Source organism: Triticum aestivum, chromosome 4B (genome assembly GCF_018294505.1).
Source record: "Triticum aestivum cultivar Chinese Spring chromosome 4B, IWGSC CS RefSeq v2.1, whole genome shotgun sequence".
Lineage (NCBI taxonomy): Eukaryota > Viridiplantae > Streptophyta > Magnoliopsida > Poales > Poaceae > Triticum > Triticum aestivum.
This window is the reverse complement of record NC_057804.1, coordinates 46,034,245-46,057,318: the sequence shown is the minus strand read 5'-3', so window position 1 is coordinate 46,057,318 and position 23,074 is coordinate 46,034,245. Positions and strand designations below refer to the sequence as shown.

The following is a 23,074-nucleotide window of genomic DNA, read 5'->3' as shown; positions in this document are numbered from 1 at the left end:
CCTCTTCGTTCCATCATATGTTTTTTCACTGGTCTTTTCTGAAAACCGTATGACTGTCTCATCTCTTCGGTTTTTTCCTCTCCTTGTTAGTCGAAGGCATGCAAGCAATATGGATGCATCTAGCTTGATAGTCGCATGTGTCTCTCATAATTGTACATATATAATAGGTTGATACTCTTGATTTAAACCCGAGATCTCACCGATCGAGTATAACGTGAGGCACACTACATAGAAAATAGGTTGATACTCTTGATTTAAGGCCGATATCTCACTGATCCGGTATGACATGAGGCGCACGCCGGAGCAGCAGGAGTCGAGTACGGTCGCGTGTGCCCGTCGGTGTGTTAATTGGACGTTAAATGGTTCTGTTAGCTGAAATTCAATAACGCTTGTGGAGAACTAAACAACGACAGGAATTTGTACTCCCACTTTCTTTTTGGTACTATATACTCCTAAATGGTAGAGCAGTATAGAGAAATTATCCTACGATGCGGTAGGGTGTGAAAGCGGTGGGAGTTGGATGGGATGCCACTCAAAAGAAGAAGACAAGGAAATCATACAGGAGCAGACATGAAGAACTGTGTACAGATTCTCTGTCATCATTGACTTAACTAGTTGATGGAAGCTTGGCTTGCACTAGATCGATATTTTTATTGCCACTCATGTCTCATCTGCTAGCTATAGCCACCAAGCAGATATTCATATCATATAATTATACTCTATTTAATAGAAAAGGAGAAATTCGGAGAGTACGGTAGAGTCAACGGCGTCATAATGATAATCAACGCCGGTTGTTGATTAAATAAAAGAAAGAATACTATAATAGTCCCACTGATTCATCAACTATTAACACTACAAATTAAGGAGCGAGGTGACGAGGACGCTGAGCAGCTAGGAAGAGGCGATGAGCAAGGTAGAGATGGGCGAGGAGGAGCAAGACGATAGAGCAGTAGATGACCCAGAGAAGAAGATGAACAAGGCGTCATCTGCGAGCACTGTCCCGCCGTTGTCCTCGTCGTCGTTGAGGGAGGCGCTCTCCTCCACCTCCTCCTCGTCCCTGAGAGAGCAACATCACGATCACGATGAAGAGGTGGAGCTGAAATGGGCGGCCATCGAGCGGCTGCCCACCTGGGACAGGCTCCACGCCTCGCTCCCTCTCCATGCCAACGCAACTCATCCGTTGGAGCCGGTAGACGTGCGCCGGCTGGGGGCGGTGGACCGGCGGGAGCTGGTGCACACCCTCATCGCCGACATCCACGAGGACAACCTCCGCCTGCTCCGGCACCAGCGCCGCAGGATGGACAGGGTCGGCGTGCGGCAGCCCACGGTGGAGGTCCGATGGCGGAACCTGCACGTCGACGCCGAGTGCCAGGTCGTCGATGGCAAGCCGCTCCCCACGCTCCTCAACTCCGCCATCTCCACGTTCTCGGTAATCCATTCGTTAAACTTGCTGCTCTTCTCTTCACTTCTCTACTACCAGAGGTTTTGGCTATCGAATAATATAGTAAGATTTTTTTACCAATTCGTGCTTACCGTGGATGCTGCCAAATATACCATCCAAGTACCGCTCGAAATACGATATTCAAATGAATTTTAAATTCAAAACTGTGTACTATACCTCGGTCGGGGTTAAGTCCCGCTGACCAAAACTCTAATATCAAGACGAGAGGAACCTGCACGCCGCACTCCTTTTCAGGATAATAATACAGTTGCATGCAGCAAGAAACCTGCACGCCGCACTACGGACCGACTGCATGCCTTCCTACCCTACTTTCTCCATTTACTTTATTTGCAAAGTTAAAAAAAAGCAGTTGTACTCCCTCCGTCACAGTTAAAAAGATGACGGCGATGGTATGGACGGGCTCGCGCGCTCCTGCTAGGTGGACGAACGAATCGACGATGCGTCGCATGCTGTATTCAATGAGATCGTATGGAGACAGGTGGAGTACGTCCATTAAAACAGTGACGTACGAAGCGGAGCCGTCTAAAATAATGGATAAATAGCGGTCCACGTTTATGCTGTTTCGTTAGCACATACTACCTCCGTCCGAAAATACTTGTCATCAAAATAAATAAAAGGGAATGTATCTATATGTATATTAGTTCTAGGTACATCTCTTTTTATCTATTTTGATGACAAGTATTTTCGGACGAAGGGAGTATCTGTTTGGGCGGTACGGGACAACACCCGTCATATCCTTCCCTAACGGAGACGCAGTTTGTCGAACGGATAAGTATTTGTGGGACCATGCTAGCCGACCGCCGCTGAAAAGTAAAAGCAATTTTCCCTCTCGCTTCGGGCGGCAAGGCGAGAAGCTCCCGGCTATGGAGATGGCGACCGAGGGAGACGACGCAATTGAGTTCCTGTGAGATCCGCCTGACAGGTAACCTTAGCCGCCCCCATTTTTGTTCCCCGTGGTATCCCATTTTTGTTCATGTGAGATGGCGTAAGTATAAGGGATCGGATTTGCCAAGTCTCATTGTTTTATTTTCCAAATACAAAAAGGTTTGAAAAAATATTGTGCTCTTCGACACATTCAAATGCTACATACAAATATGTATGAACAAGGACTAAACATTTTCGCTTGCAAAAACAAAACAAAAAGTAAGACCGTGAACTTAGAAGTTTCAAGTCAGCTTGTGTGAACAATCAAACGGAAAAAATAAATTGAAAACATTTTTTTTCGATAATCATTGACAACAGTTTGGTATTTGAAGTGACCGACCAGTGTGTAGGCATGAATTTAGGGAGTGCCCGATCAGCGTCCCGGGCGTGTCCGCGTAAGTATAAGGGACCGGATTTGCCAAATCTCATTGTTTTTTTTAAATACAAAAAAGTTTGAAAAAAATAGTGTGCTCTTCGACACATCCAAATGCTACATACAAATATATAGGAACACGGACTAAACATTTTGGCTTGCGAAAATAAAACGGAAAAAAAGACCGTGAACATAGAAGTTTCAAGTCAGCTTGTGTGAACGTTTTGAAAAGAAATTGATTTTTCCCCGATAATCATTGACAACAGTTGGGTATTTGAAGTGACCGATCAGTGTGTAGGTGTGAATTTAGGGGGTGCCCGATCGGTGTCCGCGGGCGTGTCCGCGTAAGTAAGAGCAACTCTAGCAGACCCCGCAAAAAACGCAAACCCGCAAAATTTCGGTGAGTATGCAGGCTCGGCCCATTTTTCCTGCCAAAACAGAGCCCGCATACTCGCCCGGCCCGTAAATTTTTTTCCCGCGGCCCGCAAACCGCACGCCCCGACCGCTATAACTGCGGTTTCGCGACTCGTCTGCGGGTCCAAACCCTATCCCTCGCCGCCGCCGAGCCACGCGATTCCCCTTCCCCATCTCCACACTTCTCGCCGCCGGCGACCTCCCGCCCCGCCTCCAGCCGCCATGCGGGGCCGAATGTGGAGCTCCGGACACGGCTCCAGCAGGAGATCTGACAGCGGAAGGGACCCGGAGCGCGAGCGGCGTGTCCGGTCCGATGGCGCGCGGAAGCGCGGGGCCTGGAAGTCGACCAACCGCGGCCTGTCGCCGCCGGCGAGCTTCCAGCGGAGCGAGGCGGCGGAGTACGATCGCGGCGCGCGTCCTTCTCCTCCGCGAGGTCCTCGTACGCTGGGAGCTCCTCCTCCTCCGGCGCGGGCCTTCTCCCCGTGAAGAGGGAGTGGTCGGAGGACGAGGAGGAGCCGGACGCGTTCGCCTTCGTCCCCGTGGAGGAGGAGCCCGAGGAGCCCGCTCCGCTCGGCCGCCGCGGAGTCATCGGGCCGGAAGACTATGTCGCCGACATCGACGCCGTTGCGGCCGCCATCGCTGAGTGGAGCGTACGCGAGGAGGCGAAGCGCCAACGCCACGCCGAGGAGCTCGAAGCCCTCTAGTGGCGGGAGGCGGTCGCCGCCAACCTCGCCGCCAAGGAGAAGTCCGAGGAGTGGCGCCGCATCCGCGCGGAGCAGGCGGCTGTGTACGTCGACATGTACATCTCCGGCGAGGAGGATTGAGCGTATGGCTCCTCCACAGCGTCGTCCATTTTGCCGCGACCTTGCTACCATCAGATCCGACCCCTCTAGTACTAGTTTAACTTAGTATGTAGTATAACTATGCTTGTAGTTTGTTGATCATGTGATGAGTTATGTTTTCCGCGAAAGTGTTATTTCAAATTATGCAGGTTTAGATACGGGTTTTGTTCGGCCGCGCTTGTTTTCGACCCACAAACGCGATCTTCGTGGAACCGCAAATGCGTTGTGCGGATCAAATTTTTGTGGGATCTGCTAGAATTGCTCTAAGGGACCGGATTTTCCAAGTCTCATTGCTTTCTTTTCAAGTACCATTTAAAAAAATAGTGTGCTCTTCGACACATGCAAATGCTACATACAAATATATAGGAGCAAGGACTAAACATTTTGGCATGTGAAAAATAAAACGAAAAAAAGGCTGCAAACTTAGAAGTTTCAAGTCAGCTTGTGTGAACAATCAAACCAAAAGAAATAAACTGAAAAGGTTTTAAAAGAAATTGATTTTCGCCCGATAATCATTGACAACAGTTTGGTATTTGAAGTGACCGAACAGTGTGTAGGCGCGAATTTAAGCGGTGCCTGATCAGTGTCCGTGGGCGTGTCCGCATAAGTATAGGGGGCCAGATTTGCCAAGTCCCGTTGTTTTTTTTTCAAATACCCAAAAAGTTTGAAGAAAATATTGTGCTCTTCGACACATCCAAATGCTACATACAAATATATAGGAACAAGGACTAACCATTTTGGCATGTGAAAATAAAACGAAAAAAGCCACGAACTTAGATGTTTCAATTCAGCTTGAGTTAACAATCAAACCGAAAAAGAAATTGAAAAGGTTTCAAAAAGAAATTGATTTTTCCCCGATAATCATTGACAACAGTTTGAAGTGCTTTCAAAAATTCGTAATGTAGGCAGATTTCTGCAAGGCGATTCAAAAAAAAACTCTGAAATTCCTTTTTCTTGGGCACGACTTCCAAAAGTATGTTTGAGTGACCAATTTTTTGCAAACCCTTAGAACTTTTATAGATGTTTGTTGAGAAGAAAAAAAAATTGTTTGAATCTTTGTTTGACTTCTCTACGGTTGTATTGTTCACCGGATGTCACTTTAACTCGGGAGCAAAAAGACACTTTCATCAAAAAAGAAACTCCACTAAATTGTTTTCCCACCAGCAATACTCATCGTTGCTCAATTTCACAATGAAATTTCCATGCATGCTTTCATCGCTGAAATGAACATGTACAACAAAAATCCATGACATTAAAATAATTTACTTTATTTTTTTGCTCACTAATTACACAAGAACACACGCTCCCACGACCAAAAATGCCATGAATAAAACTTTTGCAGGGTCCGTACATACAGGTACAGAACAGCGAACAGACGAGGCGGCAGGAAACACCGTCATCGCCCCTTGTACGTCGGTCGCCGCCAACTGCTCCCGCGCCGTCTGTTGCAGTCACGTATGCGCATTAAATATCCCCTCATCCTCCATCTGTATTACCACACGATGTCCCACATCAGCGCTGCTATACACACGATGGTGTGTGGACGATTCCTGAACGACAACGCAGATCAACTCATCCATGCACAACAGTAAAGTGAAGCAGACGGCTGGATTTGGCCGTCGTCTCCTTGTCGTGCACGCAGTATCGTCTTTACAGCAGTTTCGGTCCCACATCTCCAGCGAACGAATGGGTTACGATTCCGAGAGCGCGCGAGCTCGTTCGTGCCAGGCAATTTTCGGGTGACTATACTTCTTTAATTAACCTTTTTGCATGTGGACCCGACCAAGCTGAGTTTCTAGCCGGCCAACAAATCCTAAAACGGAGGTAGTACCATAGTCCATATAATAGATAGGTACTTCAAAGAAAATATTCTTTAGCTCCTCGGCGTATACGCACCTCATACGAGGGAAGAAATAAAAAATTCTGAAACTTTTTTATAACAAACTTGACATTCTGTTGTACTCGTACAAGGTTTCGCAAAGGGAAAACTTTCATTGACTTTGGGGGAAAAAACAAAATTTCAAAGACAAAATGTGTGAGTAGTAACATGTCATAGTGTTGATCACTTTTTCCACTCAAAATACCATAAAAATTATTCCTTGGCAAAACTATTTATACGAGCACAGCAAATAAAAGGCCAGCTTGTTTTTTTAAAGAACCTTTTCATTTTTGTAATTACTATATCTTTTATAATATTAGGTGCATGTAACACGAGAGCCAAATGTGTTTTTTCGGTATTATAGGCCTCCTTTGGTTCATAGTGTAGGAAAATCATACGAATATGAAAGTCATATATAGGAAATGAGATAACATGTATCTCAAATCCTATGAATAGGAATAGAAAAAGAAGACGTCCTTTGATTCACATCATAATATATTTTTTTCATTGAGTCTAGGCTAATGTTTATCCCTATAAAATGTGGAGGATAAGGGGAATTCTTACATAAGAATAAGATTATATTCCTACAAATCAAAGGGCTCTAAGAAAAAAATTCTATAAAAATCCTATCATATGAAATTTCTATAAATTTTCTCCAAACCACAAGAGGCCTAAATGCAAACTACTACCGCCGGCAGTGATAGCTAACCTGTTGCGGCTAGTGGCGAAGCTACAAGAAAAGACCTCGGCGGGATAGCTTAAAGAAGGGACAAAAATATATTCAAATTATAAATCATACTACTAGTTATAGTAGGTATTGGGAGCAACTCCAACGCAGCTCACCAAATACTACCTCCGTCCTGGTGGTTTGTAGGTTCTCTTTATAGTTTGTGTCAAATATTGACCAAAAATTTAACTAACAAAATATTAATGCATGTTAATAAAAATTATATCGCTGGACTCATTTTTGAACATAGTTTTCGACGATATAACTTTTGTTGGCATGCATGAACATTTGATTAGTTCAATCCATTGTCAAAATTTAGCACGAAATACAATGTGGACCAATAAACCAGGACGGGGGTAGTAGCTCCTAAAAATCCGAATCATGCTGTCCGCATATTATTATTTTTATCATCCAACGACAGTTGTCAACAATGTTCGGACACGTCCGGATATTCAAAATTCCATAAAACCGGAACTAAAACATAGAGGAGGTTTACGGACGTTCATGTCCGCCACGTATGCATTTCGCACGTCTGGCCCACCCTAAAACTCCATTGGACGTCCGCTCCCGAACCCTCTAAACCCGTTGCCCACATTCATGCCACTCAGAGTGTACCCGACCATATGACCCTACCTATCCGCATTGATGTCGGCTAGCTAGATGGACGTGCGGGAGAGCTGACCGTGACGGCATTCACACCGACACAATGACCGAGGAGTCTAATCCGGCCGCTGCGGCCGCATTAAAGCGGCATCGGTTCGTCTACCCCGGTTATTTAAGTCGTCCGGTGAACGCAGTGCCCTACCTACACCACCGTTGCTCCTCTCCTCCACACACCCCCACAAACCAGTTGTCGTGATGGGCAAGTTCGACGACATCAAGTGGTTCGCACCACGCACCTTCGGATCTGTGCGATAGCTCCGGATCGTGGCACCCTGCCCATGATCTTCAGGCCGTGGGCGTCAACCGCTCCAATGGTCAAGACTGAGGTGCTCTCCTCAGACGATGAGGAATAGCAGTAGTCACCCCTTCTCGCCAAGTTCACGCGGAAGAACGAGCGGTATGTGCGGAAGCTCGAGCCGGTGCTTGAGTGGTCGCGCTTCGACCGTGGTCTGACGCCCCCGCTCCCATCCAGTTGCGGCCTCTAAATCAGGGTGTCACGTCAAGGAGGAGCTGCACGTCAAAGCAGAGCCCTCATCCCCACCTCGTAGTCGTCTCTACCGCGGCAAGTAGGTGGCACCACCATTGCCACCCCGTCATCAGTCCGGGAGCCCGTGGTACCCGATCGCCGTCAAGGAGGAGGCGCCCTCCCGGCGTTGCCAACACGCGCATCTGCGTCGCGTACTACCTCGGTGACGGCAGTGGTACCTCCTTCACAATGATGACGACCTCAGAGGTGGCGCGTCGAAAAAGGCGCAATGCTCAACAGCGGGTGTTGTTTACGTAGTCGGATGTCACGCCGGCATGGGCCGCACTCGCGCGGGCCTGGGCCGTCGACCGGTCAAGGACCACCGCGGAGAGCTATATTCATCGTTGACGCTGGATCAGCGACCAACTCCTTATAGTGGAGTTGGAGGAGTCCGAGAACTTGGCCTGGCTCAAGGTGGCGGATGGTTGGATTCGGGCGGCGGGGATGGCTGGCAACGAACTGAAATGGGTAGGGGAGGGGCCGGAGCTGGCCGGAATCGGTTGACGGAGGCGACGGCGAAAAGGAGAGCGGGTGGCAAAAGACGGACAACGGGGTCGGGGATGGATGGACGGGCGGCGGCGGCGGCGTTTTCAGGCAAAAATCACCGGCGGCAGAGGCAGACGGGAGCGGGCGGGCGTCAGACGGGCGGATGAAGCTTTCAGATTTGACGGTTGGCCGTTCGCGCATGGCTGACCATTTTACATCACCAGCATCTTCAAGCGTTGTATTTTACATCAGTTAAAAGAGGTGATGTAAAATTTTCTACATCTATGTCACTGTTGGAGAGGAGCAAAGTTTCTAGGCCTTTGACTTACAGCGATGGGACCATAGCCAAAGATCAGCAGCAGCTGAGAGCAAGGGCGCCGCCGCTCAACCCTAACAACCCAAAGAGGGCCTCTAGCATATTTTCAGGAACATATCGAGCTTTCATCCCGCATAGCGCCCACAGCCATGCCGGCACGGCAGCCACCACAGGCCGTATGACGCGAGGCACCAGCCGGCGGGGCCTCGGGCGCGGTCCGCCTCTCCTCGCGAGCGACGCGCTCAACAGGGCACATTCGTGCTCCTCTCGGGCGCCGCTGCGGTTGTCTCCTCCGTCCTCTCCTTCCCCTCCCTCCCTTCCGACGTCGTGCGCGCCGCGCTCCAAGCCCTGGGTAACGCGAGGGGACCATAGCCAGCCGCCGCGCGCCGCTGCCATCCGACGCGCCTAATCTCCCGCGGCTAGAGCAAGCAAAAGGCGTCAGGAGGCCGGCATGGAGGCTTGGACGTCGTCAGCGGCGGCAGGGCCCGCCCCGGACGGCCTCTTGCTGGGCTCGACCGAGTAGTCTTAGAGGGAGGAGGGGGAAGTCAGTGGAGGATGTGGCGGAGGGGAAGACAGACGTGCTGCAGGGGAGGTACCAGGCTACTACCAGCTGGGGCGGGTGCTGGGGCTCGTCGGCGGCGGCGCTCTTCGCCCGGATCTCCCACGCCGGCCGCCTCCAGTTCGGGGCCTTCATCGTGCTCTGCGGCCTCACCCACCCGCTCGCCGCCTTCACCTACGAGCCCCACCCCTTGGTGCTCGTCCTGCTGCTCACCGTCGCCAAGTGCCTCACTGCCATCACGCTGCGCAGGCTCATCCTGAAGCAGCGCAGCTGCTCCGTCAAGGTCCGCGAGAGCCTGCTCTGGATCAAAGCCCGCGAGCTCGACATCATGAAGCAGCAGGAGGTGGCGAGCACTAATGGTACTGTGCTACTCAACTTATATTACTCAACACTAATACCTAGTATATATGTTCTACCTCTGTTCCTAAATGTAAGACGTTTTGGCAGTTTAGAGGGTGTGGTATATATTATATACTGAAGTACAATATATACAATAGAAGTGAGTTGATCCCGGGGAGAAGCACATTAGCGAAGTAGGATAGTAAGGGAGGAGCACAGCAGCAGAAGATAACAGCAAGAGGAGCACAACAGCAGAGGAGTGAATTCAAGGGAGGAGCAGAACCAAAGGAGGGAGAGCGTCGTAATGCTCCTGGCAACCGCTGGCGGCGGTGGTGGGTGGCAGCGGCAATGGGGGTCAATGGGTGGTGGCTGCAGTCTGGTCGTCCCAGGCAGTTCGTTGTGGAGCGATCCCGGAAAGCTAGGGTTGCAAATTTTTGACCTTTCCCTGGCTGAGTGCTGCTCACTTATTATCCCGTCCAAATTGAGTCGATCCACTCAAACACCCAAACTAGTCCGGACTAGTCGATGACTAGTTGCTCCACCTTTCGACTCAATGAGCTAGTCTACACGAAGAAGCTAGTCAACAATCAGAATGAGACGACTAGACTGGTCACATGGCTAGTCGTTGGACTCATTCATTTCACCCAGGAAATCCGCAAGTCGCACAACCGCCACTGTTCATCAGCTCATTCGTGACGAATGGCACCGCGTGAAAGCCAACAGCATCCGTCCCTCAGGCCTCAGCGCATGAACGGAAGCAGTATCCGTCCCTCAGCTGGCATGTCCGGCTGCGTGTGAACGCCTTCGTGGCGGACGCGACGAACTAGCTCATCCGCAACATCCTCCCTCTCAGCTCCATTGACTTGTCCACGGTTGTCGTGCTCGCCAACACGCTCTACTTCAAAGCTCCCACTCCGTCACCCGCCATCATCCGGATCTAGCCACGGCGGTTCGGTTCGCTTTTGTAAAAAGAAAGTCAGCCACAAAACCAGGGGAAAAAACGCCGGCGTGGCATGCACAGTCAACAGGGAAATTAGGGGGGTTGTGAAAATTGATTTTTTTTTCACTAAATCAGGTAATATTGTTACACGTGAAATTAGGTGGTAAAAATGGAATTCACTCAAAACAGTAAAAAAGATGTGGGAACACGAACCTTCGACGTGGGGTTGCGTAACCACTACAGCACTAAGGTATGACATTGGACAGAGATGGTACAATATTTAGCCACACTTTGAGCATTTAAATTCTTCAAGAAATTCGATTTTATTTTATTTTTGCTCGAAAGGCCCATTTATCGGGGTTAGCAAGAACACGGATTTGAATTTCTCGCTCGGTACCAAAAACCTACCGCTGGCCTCGCGACCTGCTTGCTCAAATGCTACCGTTGCCATCTGCAGCTGCTCACCACCATGCTCGGCTTCAACCGTAACCAAGAAAGGATCCACATCCTCAAAGATGTCACCGGCATCCTCAAACCCTCCAGGTGAGCTTCCTCCTGCTATATATCCATTTACTTGCTGATCAACCTTCCCCCTTTCCTTCCTTCCTCATCAGATCAGTATGCAAATGCAACACCAATCTGTGTGTACATGCAGGATGACCCTTCTCCTTGGACCCCCAGGCTGTGGCAAAACCATCCTTTTGCTAGCACTTGCTGGAAAGCTCAACAAAAGTCTCAAGGTATCCCCACTCTTTTTTCCATCGACACATGTACCTTCCAATTCATATAATGGCCATATACTCCGCAGTTTAGCTTCCACTTATGAGCTCTATGTAGGTCTGAAATTGCACACAAAAAACAGAGAAAATACTGTATGTCGTGCATTTCAGTACTTTAACTCACATACTATGGATGTGTGGGTGCATAGGTAACAGGAGAAATTGACTACAATGGTGTCAAGCTGCAAGATTTTGTTCCAGAGAAGACATCAGCGTATATTGGTCAGTACGATCTTCATGTCCCTGAGATGACTGTCAGGGAGACACTCGACTTCTCTGCAAGATTCCAGGGCGTTGGCAGCAGAGCAGGTTTTTTTTTCTGGGACCTGGTTAACTAAATGTTTTTAGGGACAGCAGGCAACTAACTAGTCGAAGAAAATGTGCCAAAGCCATAATACCTTCATTTTAGGAAATATTAATTGCCCATTCTATCTACTAAACCAAGTGCTCTCAATTTCTTGTACAAAATAGAAATCATGAAGGAAGTCATTAGAAGGGAGAAGGAGGCTGGGATCATCCCTGACCCCAACATAGATACATACATGAAGGTAAATACTGACCTATTTTGCTATAATGTTGTAACATTTCTGAGTGTGCCCATTGGAACACCTTTCTCTGATAATATTGAATCAAACCTTAAAACAGCATCTTTCTGCCAAGTGCCATCATAATTTTTCAGCACGATTCTTTCCTATTGATTCTTAAAAAGAAAAGCAATCGTATCATGTTTGTACAGACAAGTTCAGTTTAGCTGCAACATTTACAATTTCTGTGCACTTTTTTGTAGGCAATATCTGTGGATGGTTTAGAAAGAAGCATGCAAACAGACTACATTATGAAGGTAAACAATGTTCAAAGAAGAATTCATTGGTTCCAACGCACAATGTTTTTCTTCTGCATGATCTATTCTTGGTTCACAGATAATGGGACTTGACATATGCGCTGATGTACTAGTAGGAGATGCCATGAGAAGAGGTATTTCAGGCGGTGAGAAGAAAAGACTAACCACAGGTGAATTTACAATACATATGAAATTTTCAGGATGGTTTATTATCTCAACTATACTCTTGTAAATGATATTTTTGCAAGATAAATAAATTAATAACTGTGCAATTCATTGACTAAAATTCCTTAACTGCATATTGGAAGGTACACACCTTTTGTGGTGGCTAATTGATTTTGTCGATGCTTTCTGTACTTTATTATTACCATGAGCTGATATGAATTTCTCGCCACAACAAAGCTAAGAACAGGGGTATGATAAACCATAAATTTTTGTTGTGATGAAAGCACATGAGCCTGAACGAATCAACTTAGCATGATTTATTTCTACTTTTTAGAATGTAGCTAGTAATGTGTTATATTCAGTTTATGTAGTCCCAACCTCAGTTTTGGTCTATATAGGATAAATAATACTCCCTCTGTTAACTAATATAAGACCTTTTAGATCACTAAGGTATTATATTAGTTTACAGAGGGAGTATAAATTAATTCGATACTAGATGCTTAATTTTTTTCACTTGTAAAAATTTCTTACAAGCAGGAGAGATGATAGTAGGACCATCAAAAGCGCTCTTCATGGATGAAATATCAACTGGGCTGGACAGTTCTACCACCTTCCAAATTGTTTCTTGTCTCCAACAGCTTGCTCATATATCAGAGTCTACCATACTGGTTTCACTCCTTCAACCAGCACCAGAGACTTACCAACTTTTTGATGATATTATCTTGATGGCTGAAGGACAAATCGTATATCATGGTCCTAGGAGCTGCATTATGAGTTTCTTTGAATCTTGTGGTTTCAAGTGCCCTGGAAGAAAAGGGGATGCTGACTTCCTTCAAGAGGTATTTAGCAAAATACTAATTTACATATGTCAAAATAAGCATCAGTAGCATCTCTGAGTTCGTGTAAGCATGGTTCTCCCTGCTGTCTGACAAGCCATGGTGCTTATTTCGCAAGATTAAGGAAAGCAAATCCAACAAACATGGAACCTGGACTTGACCTAAACGTTAAGGCATGCCCCGATTTGGGTGGCGTGGCAGTGATAAGACTTACTCCCTCCGTTCCCAAATATAAGTCTTTTTAGATATTCCAACAAGTGACTAGATACATAGCAAAATGAATGAATCTATACTAAATTATGTCTACATACATCCGTATGTTGTAGTCCATTTGAAATGTCTAAAAAGACTTACATTTAGGAACGGAGGGAGTATTAGTTTAAAGAGTAGTTATGCTAACTCTGTAATAAGTTTGGCTGCATGCATCGATGATGCAGAGGCTTGAGGTAATAAAAGCTCCTATTATCTAAATAAAATTAAGATATGCCCCACCACAAATTCAAATTTCTGCTTCTCTAGTTCTTGTGTAATCTAGTCGGGTCTTTCTGTCAGTGCAGTCCAGCAGAATGCAAATCTGGCATGCTGAATTTCATTTGCCATATGCATATCATTTGTTGAATATATAATAACGGAACTGGACATTTTATGTGCCTAGAGTAATGCAAATAGCAATTCTCTTGTACAGACATGTTTCTGGTTTCAACATTTCTGCAAAGTGTAAGAGTTACACCTATAGTTTTGATGTGCATTTGATGAAAGTAACATTACGAATATGAAGTAATAGGGAGTTTGCCATGCTTTTTTGTACTCTTGCTTACCATCATAAAGTAGTCCAGTCTTAACAATGTATGTATACATAGGTCCTATCAAAAAAAGATCAACAGCAATACTGGAGCCGCACCGAAGAAGGATATAATTTTGTTACAGTTGACCAATTCTGTGATAAGTTCAAAGCATCTCAGAGTGGTCAGAATCTTGCTGGGGAGCTTTCAAAGCCGTATGACGAATCAAAAGGACATAAGAATGCACTGTCCTTCAGTATCTACTCGTTATCCAAGTGGGATCTCGTCAAGGCATGTTTTGCACGGGAGTTCCTTCTTATGAAAAGGAATGCCTTCATCTACATAACAAAAGCCATTCAGGTAGGCATCTCGAAGCTCTCTTTTCGGAAGAAGAAAAAATGTGATTGATGCGTGGAGATTTTCTACCTAGTTTTACAGTGCTATCTCGAATGTCACGTGCTAGGGTGTTTATGAGTGTAAAATGTGTTCTAGTCTGTAAATGCAGAATCTTACTAGGTGTAGTCAATTGCGAAATATTGTAGAATTAGGACTATGTGCTTAACACAGGTTACATGGACTACACACTGAGAACATTGAACTCTCGAACCATATAGAAGTCTTCAGCAGGAACTTGCCCAGGATGTCAACATTTTATTCTGCATTCAGTTTCTACTCAGTGTGATTTGAGGACCTCAACTGCTTGTGTGCTCATATCATTACCTAAACTATAGCACCACAGCTGCAGTGTTTTTTGGTTAAAGTATCTTTTACAGCTTTTTTTACGGTAACTAGAAGGAGCTCTGCTGATGCATTATAGATTAGGAGTAGAAACTTTGTACAGGTGCAATCGCACAAGAGAACCAAAAAGAATCAGTCGCTGAACAAGGACCTGCTTTAGTTATAAATAATATGGATGGAATTTACAGCTATGTCATTTTGCACCTGGCTCAACATGACCACCACAAACTAACATATTTTCTCAACATGTTTCATATTTTCGCTGCAGCTTGGACTAATTGCTGCTATTAGTGGGACAGGATTTCTGCGCACCCATATGGGTGTTGACAGAATTCATGCTAACTATTATATGAGTTCACTCTTCTTTGCGCTTCTGCTGCTGACGGTGAATGGTTTCCCTGAGCTGGCCATGGCAATTAACAGACTGCCAGTCTTCTACAAACAGAGAGACTACTACTTCTATCCTGCATGGGCTTATGCAATACCATCTTTTATCCTAAAGATTCCAGTATCTTTAGTTGAGTCAGTAGCTTGGACATCAATATCCTACTACCTGATTGGATATACCCCAGAAGCATCTAGGTAAAATTGCAATGCTGTTGGCACTAATTCAACTACATCAACATTTTCTGTAATTCAGTATCACCATTCACCCATTCGGAGTCATTCAAATGTTGAGTATAATCACCCAAGTGAAGCGTACAAGCAAAACATTGTTTATACTGGTTTTGCATTGATCTGGTGTACTGAAGTCAAACATCAAATTCGCTTATCTAACATCATATTTACTTCTCTTTCATTGTTTCCGCAAAACCAAGGTTTTCAGATGCAGCATTGTGTTAACATGCATTATTCTTGTGTTTAGGTTTTTCTCTCAGCTCCTCATCCTCTTCCTCATCCACACAGTAACATTATCAAAGTTCCGGTGTGTTGCCTCATACTGTCAAACGATGGTGGTTGCTTCAATCTGTGGCACATTGACATTTCTAGTCATGCTTCTATTTGGCGGTTTCATAATTCCACGTGGTAAGACACTCCCTTATTTCATAGACTTTGTGTTGCTAACAAGTGACGAGTCATAATTTATTGCAAATGTACGTCGTGCTCAACTATTAAAAAGCACCGCTAACATTTTCAGTGTCATATTGCTACAACACTTTTGCCTAATTGGCTAAAATGGGGATTTTGGCTATCTCCGTTGTCTTACGGTGAGATAGGCTTAACTGGAAATGAGTTTTTGGCACCAAGATGGTTAGAGGTACACTTTGGCATACGAAGTATGAATTAAGTGAAAAGCATGTATTCCTAAAGGATATTGAAATTTCTGTGCTTGTAGATCACGTTATCTGGTGTAACACTTGGAAAGAGGATACTAATGGATCAAGCACTAGACTTCTCCAGCTACTTCTACTGGATCTCGGTTGGAGCATTGATTGGGTTTACTTTGTTGTTCAATGTAGGCTTTGCCATCGGCTTGACCATTAAAAGTAGTAAGTGCGACATGGCTGAAATTGCATTAAGCTAATTGGCTAAGTAACTTAAAACACTTTACTTTCTTTCTAACAGTATCACATGAATTGTGAACTCAATCAAGCATATGCTGGAGAAAAAGTACTTCCATTCAGAAAAAAACTTCCTGTTTGCTCTTGTTAGAAATGCCATCTGCTCTAATGTCCTTTGAACCTCTCAGTTCCAGGATCTTCTCGTGCTATTATCTCTCGCAATAAGCTTGCCACATTTGGTGAAAGAAACCAAGATAAGGATACGGAAAATGGGATGCCTAATTTACAAGCAGAAACCGCTTTGACACCTAATAGGACTGGTTAGTTGAATTCTACATGATGCAACTAAACACAACTAATACTGTCGACGGAATACAATCAAGATTGAACTTATACTAATGTGCAGGGAGGATGGTATTGCCTTTCACACCCCTTACAATATCATTCCAAGATGTCAACTACTATGTAGACACCCCCGCGGTAATGCTCATGTAGCTTGAACATCTATGAACACATGACCTGAGAGCTTAAAGCCGTAGCAAGGGCTGATCATTAATATCTAAGTATTTCCTCGTTGCAGGAAATGAGGGAGCATGGTTATATGAAAAGAAAACTACAACTACTGCACAATATCACAGGAGCATTTCAGCCAGGGGTTCTCTCAGCCCTTATGGGGGTTACTGGAGCGGGAAAAACAACACTCCTTGATGTTCTTGCTGGAAGGAAAACGGGTGGTGTTATTGAAGGGGATATAAGAATAGGAGGTTATCCTAAGATCCAGCAAACTTTTGCTAGGATATCAGGCTATTGTGAACAGACTGATGTTCATTCCCCACAAATCACAGTGGGTGAATCAGTTGCATATTCAGCCTGGTTGCGCCTTCCACCAGAAATTGATTCAAAAACAAGAAATGTGAGCTATATTTGTTTCTGTAACGAAACAAGAGCTACAAATATGCAAACATATATGAAACTATATTATGAAAGTGCAGGGTACAGGATGACATACTTGTATCCAAGCCTCCTCCGTGCTAGGAACAGTTGAAATGAAACTGTGAACTCACCTGTGTGTTCTTTTCCCTTGCAGGAATTCGTAAATGAAGTTCTTGAAACAATTGAGTTAGATGAAATTAGAGATTCTTTGGTTGGAGTACCAGGCGTAAATGGACTATCGACAGAGCAACGGAAACGGCTCACTATTGCAGTCGAGCTTGTGTCTAACCCTTCAATCATATTCATGGATGAGCCAACATCAGGCTTGGATGCAAGGGCAGCTGCTATTGTCATGCGTGCAGTCAAGAACGTTGCAGATACAGGTCGAACAGTCGTGTGCACCATTCACCAACCAAGTATCGATATATTTGAGGCATTTGATGAGGTAATTACTTTACATATATATACTTCTGACCTTGTTCAAGATTCTCTTTCTAGGCGCCAAGACATGAATGTATTAAATAATAATTTTCAAGGTGTAAAAAGAATCTAATATAGACTTATCATATATAGGTATTATGAGTTGATTATATTGAAGAAGTAACATGAATTACCAAGTGTTGCTACCTCAGCTTGAAATTATAAAGCCAAGATCTGATATCAACCATCAGACATGGAACGAAATTGCATGCTACCTCAGAAAGAACCCTTGACACTATCTACCGGAACTGAAATCAAGCCACACTAACATGCTACTTAAAGGACCCCAAATTAAGTCCCAAGACAGAGTCGACCTCTTCTAAGTTTTCGAGAAGCTAACAGTAATTTTCTGACTTTCAAATATAATCATACTACTGAACTCTGTTGTATTATTAACAAGCATACTGTTCAAAAGAGCTGACACGTTCATTTATGGGGTAGAAATTCCTAGATTAATTGGAGAAAAGAGAAGAACATATGTCTCCTGGCTGGGTTTCTGACACGGTACTCGGTTGCATTATTAACACTTATCTTGGTTGGGTTTAACAGTACGGCTTAAGTAGATGTATATGATAACAGCTGCATACGTTCTCATTTATAAGTATTGAAGTTCTGTATCAAAAGCAACTCTACCAATTCAACCAAAGCCTAAACCTTAGTTCCTGTGATTTTGTGTACATCGTTATCATAAATTTCTTAACCAGAATATTTCATATAAAGTGGAGTGCCATTTTACTAATTAGCTCGTAATATATATGTAGTTGATGCTGATGAAAAGGGGTGGAGAGTTGATCTATGCTGGGCCAGTTGGACACCATTCATGTGAAGTAATCCAATATTTCCAGGTAATAAGTGATTTCAACTCGTCCTTGCACAAAAAGACTGAGTAAATGTGCATATGATTTACATCACTCATTTGTATATGATACAGTCGTTTACAGTAAACAAACCTAACAATATTTGTTTTCATCCTTTTCTTTATTTTAAGGAGATATACTTTTTTTAACTGAAAAATCAAGAAGTTACGTATACTTCTGAACCCATTATCTAGTCCTCATGATTTGCATTCTACATAGCACTTGAAGGGGCGAGCAATATTAATCATAGTTGCACTAGTATATTTTGATTAGAGGAGGCTATACTCAATTCACCACCAAGTCCACCACCTGAATTTTCTCCCCCAATTGCTGTGATATACTAACTGATGATATTTGTTCTTTATTCTTCTAGGCAATACCTGGGGTTCCAAGGATCAAGGACAACTACAACCCATCAACATGGATGCTAGAAGTTACTTCCACATCTATGGAAGTTCAACTGGGAGCAGATTTTGCACAGTTGTACAGAGAATCACCAATGTGCAAGTAAGTTTCAAAGAACCAGCTCAGTCAGCAATAATGCTAACCCGATCGATTATGCAAAGAAAAGTTTCATGTCAAACAGAACGTAGTGCTTCCAGCCTTCCATAGTAGTACTTGAGAAAAACAAAAATAGGCATGTGGGTCTCAAAGTTTGATCAGAACAGAATATAAGCATGGGTAACCATGCCATGCGTAAAATAATATTTGTGCTAATCAGTATGTAAATTTGGTGATCAAAGGGACAAGGACAGGGTGGTAAAGCGGTTAAGCGTACCAGTTCCAGGTATGACCGACCTCCATTTTGGGACACGGTTTCCACAGAAGTTTCAGGAGCAATTCAAAGCTTGCCTCTGGAAGCAGTGTTTGTCGTATTGGAGAACCCCTTCCTACAACATGGTGCGATTTGCGTTCATAACATTCTCCTGCATTTTCTTTGGTGCACTGTTCTGGCAGCAAGGCAACATCAACCATATGTATGTAAACCACCTCTTGATTATGTGTCTTAATTAACTCAATGCAAATATGGGAGAAGCATATGACTGAAGTTGCTTGTTTTGTTTGAGGGTAGAAACGACCAGCAAAGTCTCTTCACCATATTGGGGTGCATGTATGGAATCACTCTGTTCGCTGGCATCAACAACTGTCAATCGGTGATGCCATTTATCTCCGTGGAACGTTCTGTCGTTTACAGGGAGAGATTTGCGGGGATGTACTCTCCTTGGGCCTACTCTTTTGCGCAGGTCCTGTTAATCACATTAAGTTTTTTCAGATGGATTATATCACTAGTACAAGCAGACATTGACTTGTCTTTTTTCTGGAGATAGGTTGCCATGGAGATACCTTATGTGCTGATGCAGGTGGTGCTGTTCATGTTGATAGCATATCCGATGATAGGGTACGCGTGGACAACAGCCAAGTTCTTTTGGTTTATGTACACCATGTTTTGCACACTGCTCTGCTTCGTCTACATGGGAATGGTGGTGGTGTCGATCACCCCCAACATCCAAGTTGCATCCATATTTTCATCTATGTTCTATACCCTACAAAACCTCATGTCTGGCTTCATCATGCCTGCGCCTGTAAGTGAACTCACTAAACTCTATTATATATACCATTACAATTTGAGATACAAAATATGGTGCTTAAAAAGACTTCATAAACATATGGCAGCAAATACCGAGATGGTGGATATGGTTCTACTACGTCTCCCCACTGTCGTGGGCGCTAAGGGTCTTATTCACCACGCAGTTCGGGGATTACGACGACAGGATGATCGACGTATTTGGAGAGACCAAATCGGTCCCAGTATTCATGAAGGACTACTTTGGTTTTCGGCGCGATCTGCTGCCGCTGGCGGCTGTTATTCTGGCGGCATTCCCGATCCTTCTTGCCGTTCTCTTTGGTTACAACATCTCAAAGCTCAATTTCCAAAGACGATAGACACACATGTGTTCATCAAAGTAGTAAAACAGTAGCACGGTATAGAAAAGATATTGCTTGCGCGCGCGCCCACACACACATATCGCTGTACTATAAAATTAAAGCCTGAGTTTGCTTACCAACAAGAAAAGGCCAGTGTATGTATTTTTGTGTAAGTGACACATAGTGCAACAGAATTCCAGTGGTAGCTAGTATTTGAGAATATTGTCGTTGACAGAGGCTCTTAGGCACTTTCACAGTAGCCTGTATCGTTTGTTATTACTGTAAATAAATTCGTAATTACAGAGGCTCTTAGCACTTTCAGTCTTGCAGTAATGAAACACCGCAACGCGCAGACAGTTTTCATTAGCAGAATAGAATTGGTATCAGCTGCTCTGCAAAGATTTTGCCTGAACGTATTATCGACCATAAAGTTTGAGCTTACTGCAGAGGATCCTAACCGGCATCATAGATGTGTGGTGACTAGTCAAAGTATCAAAGAATTAGCATCAGCTGCTCCACAAATATTTTTTTTGATAAAGGGTGGATTTTATTGACTCAAAATGAAGCATCAAATGGATACAAACATAATGAGCACACATCCGGCCTTTGCATAGCTAGGATGCACACAGCCAACACCAACGCACACACACTAAAAAACTTGCCGGCAAGATGCAAAGTCATACAAGACCAAAGCTATGCCGAAGCAAGGAGAAAAAACCGAAAGTGATCGACAACCTATGACAATGACCATATCTGCACCAACCATCTCTTGACAATAGAAGGACAACGAGATTCTTCAACGGCAACACCTTCATGAAGGAAACCTTCGTCACCGGATCCAACCAGTAAAAGTCAGATTCTAGGTTTTCACCCTGAAGAAAAAGTCTGAGCAAAGCCGACCAATGCTTTTAACAAGGTAACGATGCAAAAACATCGTCATTGCTAGATATAACCAACATGGGTCAGACCTTGGGTTTTCACCCCGAAGCTCCAAACCGTGTACTCAAGAAGCACCATCAATCGAAGTCAATCATGAATTGTCACCACCACTTTTTCACAATCCTAGCAACCACATGTGATGGGTTAATTCCCTCTTCGTCGTTGCACAACCACACCCTTTGCATCAAGCCACTGCACATAGATTGAAACTCATTGTCGAAGACAAATTGTCCGAGCAAGACTGTGACGTAGGCCGCATTGCTTCAGGCCAAGTGCTAGATCAGATCAACCACCGTGGGCGGCCAAATTCACGGTTCTGGCCTTTTTATCAAATTTTAGCACGATTTGACACCATTTTGAAATCTTTTTCAGATCTGACCCGTTTTCTACCATTGTAGTCTTTGGCGATAGGTTTACATTGCCTACCGTCAATGTCAATTGCGGTAGGCTTTGGTCAACGTTTAGATGAATGTTTGCTGACTGTGCGAACCCTACTGCCATAGGCGGTGACGGTAGTTGGTTATAGCTTACCGCCAGCCACAGTGGCGGTGTGTGTGTGTCGTTGCATGCATGCATGTTCATGTAGAGACCATGCTTCACTCACACCACTTACTGTTGAGATGCATGCATGTTCATACGCACGCAGGTAAGTAGCCCCAGTAAAGCACTAGTGCATGCATAAACCACATATTTGAATACGTACATGGGCCGGTGGCACATGCATACGAAAAAAAATTATATGAAACCGGGTCTCATATAAACCAGGTGAGACCCGCCTTGATGGATGACATGTGGCATTCAGAAATCACAAAGCATCTAATCTTCCCCTCCCCCACCCCTGATTTCAGGTGGGGGGTGAGATAGATGCTTTGTGATTTGCAAATGTCACGTGTCATCCATTAAGATTGGTCTCACCTGCTAACCCGTGAGACCTGGTCTCGTAGAATTTTTTTCCCATGCATACATATATGAATACCCATATAGCTATAGAGCCAGCCAATGAGATGAGTACCATATATAGATCTGAGTTTAAACATTAAACTAAGTATACTTACCATATATTTGCTTGCATATTCTTATTTCATAAATCATCATTTATCATGAAATAATTAGTAATCTCACAATCTGGGTTATCATAAGAATAGTCATTTGGATAATTAGTCTGATTGACAGCCAGGTCCCACACGAAATCGCTCGGAACCCAATGGTCCGATGCGTCTCCTCCGACGGACCGTGCAAGGCCCCCAGCCCGGCTATTTAAGGCCAATGCTGGCATCGCAATCCTATCCATCCACATTTTCTTCCCTCCCGTCCACCTCCACATTTCAGTCGTCGCCGCTCGCCGGCCGCCACCACAATCAAGTAGTCACGCCACCACGCCGATGGGTCAGGAGCTACCCTTATCTTACGTCGGAGCGCCGGTTGTTGCTCATTGAGCAGATCCGGGTAAGGCCGAAGCCCAGATCACCGTGGGCCTACCTCCGGACGCGGCGGATCCGGAGGAAGAGGAGGACACTGTCCGTGGGTCGTTTGTGAGGAAGAAAGAAACAACCGGAGGGGAGATGAAGAAGCTCGCTGGGCAGGCTACCCCATTGTCTATCCTAGGGTTGAGGGTGGGGACGGTGGTGGACGGCGGCGGTGTGGGGCTTCACCGAAGAAAAAACTCGGCGTGGGGGGCCTAGAGGGATGACCGAGGGCGGCGGAAGACCGGTAGGAGGGTGGTTCCGGGGAGGGCGGCGAGGCGGCGTGGGAGCCCCGCCGACCACGGGTGGTGGTGGCCGGCGCTTTGGCCGGTGGAACGCTAGGAGGAGGAAGAAGAAGGGTCGCGGGCTGTTAGATCTCCATC

General features: G+C 45.0%; 1 protein-coding gene across 5 annotated transcripts; it reads left to right on the top strand.

Annotated features, from left to right (window-relative positions):
- The first annotated feature begins 878 nt into the window (after positions 1-878).
- Positions 879-20,610, top strand: LOC123090918 (ABC transporter G family member 41). 5 transcript variants are annotated; one of them, XM_044512275.1, is made up of 23 exons: positions 879-1,429; positions 10,908-10,993; positions 11,106-11,190; positions 11,379-11,538; positions 11,701-11,777; positions 12,017-12,070; positions 12,150-12,240; positions 12,773-13,074; positions 13,932-14,213; positions 14,860-15,173; positions 15,457-15,614; positions 15,743-15,849; positions 15,928-16,081; positions 16,282-16,413; positions 16,500-16,573; positions 16,674-17,006; positions 17,181-17,471; positions 18,268-18,351; positions 18,737-18,870; positions 19,107-19,340; positions 19,436-19,607; positions 19,692-19,946; positions 20,038-20,610. In XM_044512275.1, exons 1-23 carry the CDS (start codon positions 905-907, stop codon positions 20,305-20,307), a joined length of 4,374 nt encoding a protein of 1,457 aa, XP_044368210.1. In that variant the 5' UTR covers positions 879-904; the 3' UTR covers positions 20,308-20,610. The 5 variants fall into 5 exon arrangements, with proteins under 5 accessions (XP_044368210.1, XP_044368206.1, XP_044368207.1 ...); XM_044512271.1 differs by having other exon boundaries at positions 15,457-15,617; positions 15,809-15,849; XM_044512274.1 differs by lacking the exon at positions 879-1,429 and adding an exon at positions 7,546-9,530 and having other exon boundaries at positions 15,457-15,617; positions 15,809-15,849.
- The last annotated feature ends 2,464 nt before the right edge of the window (positions 20,611-23,074 follow it).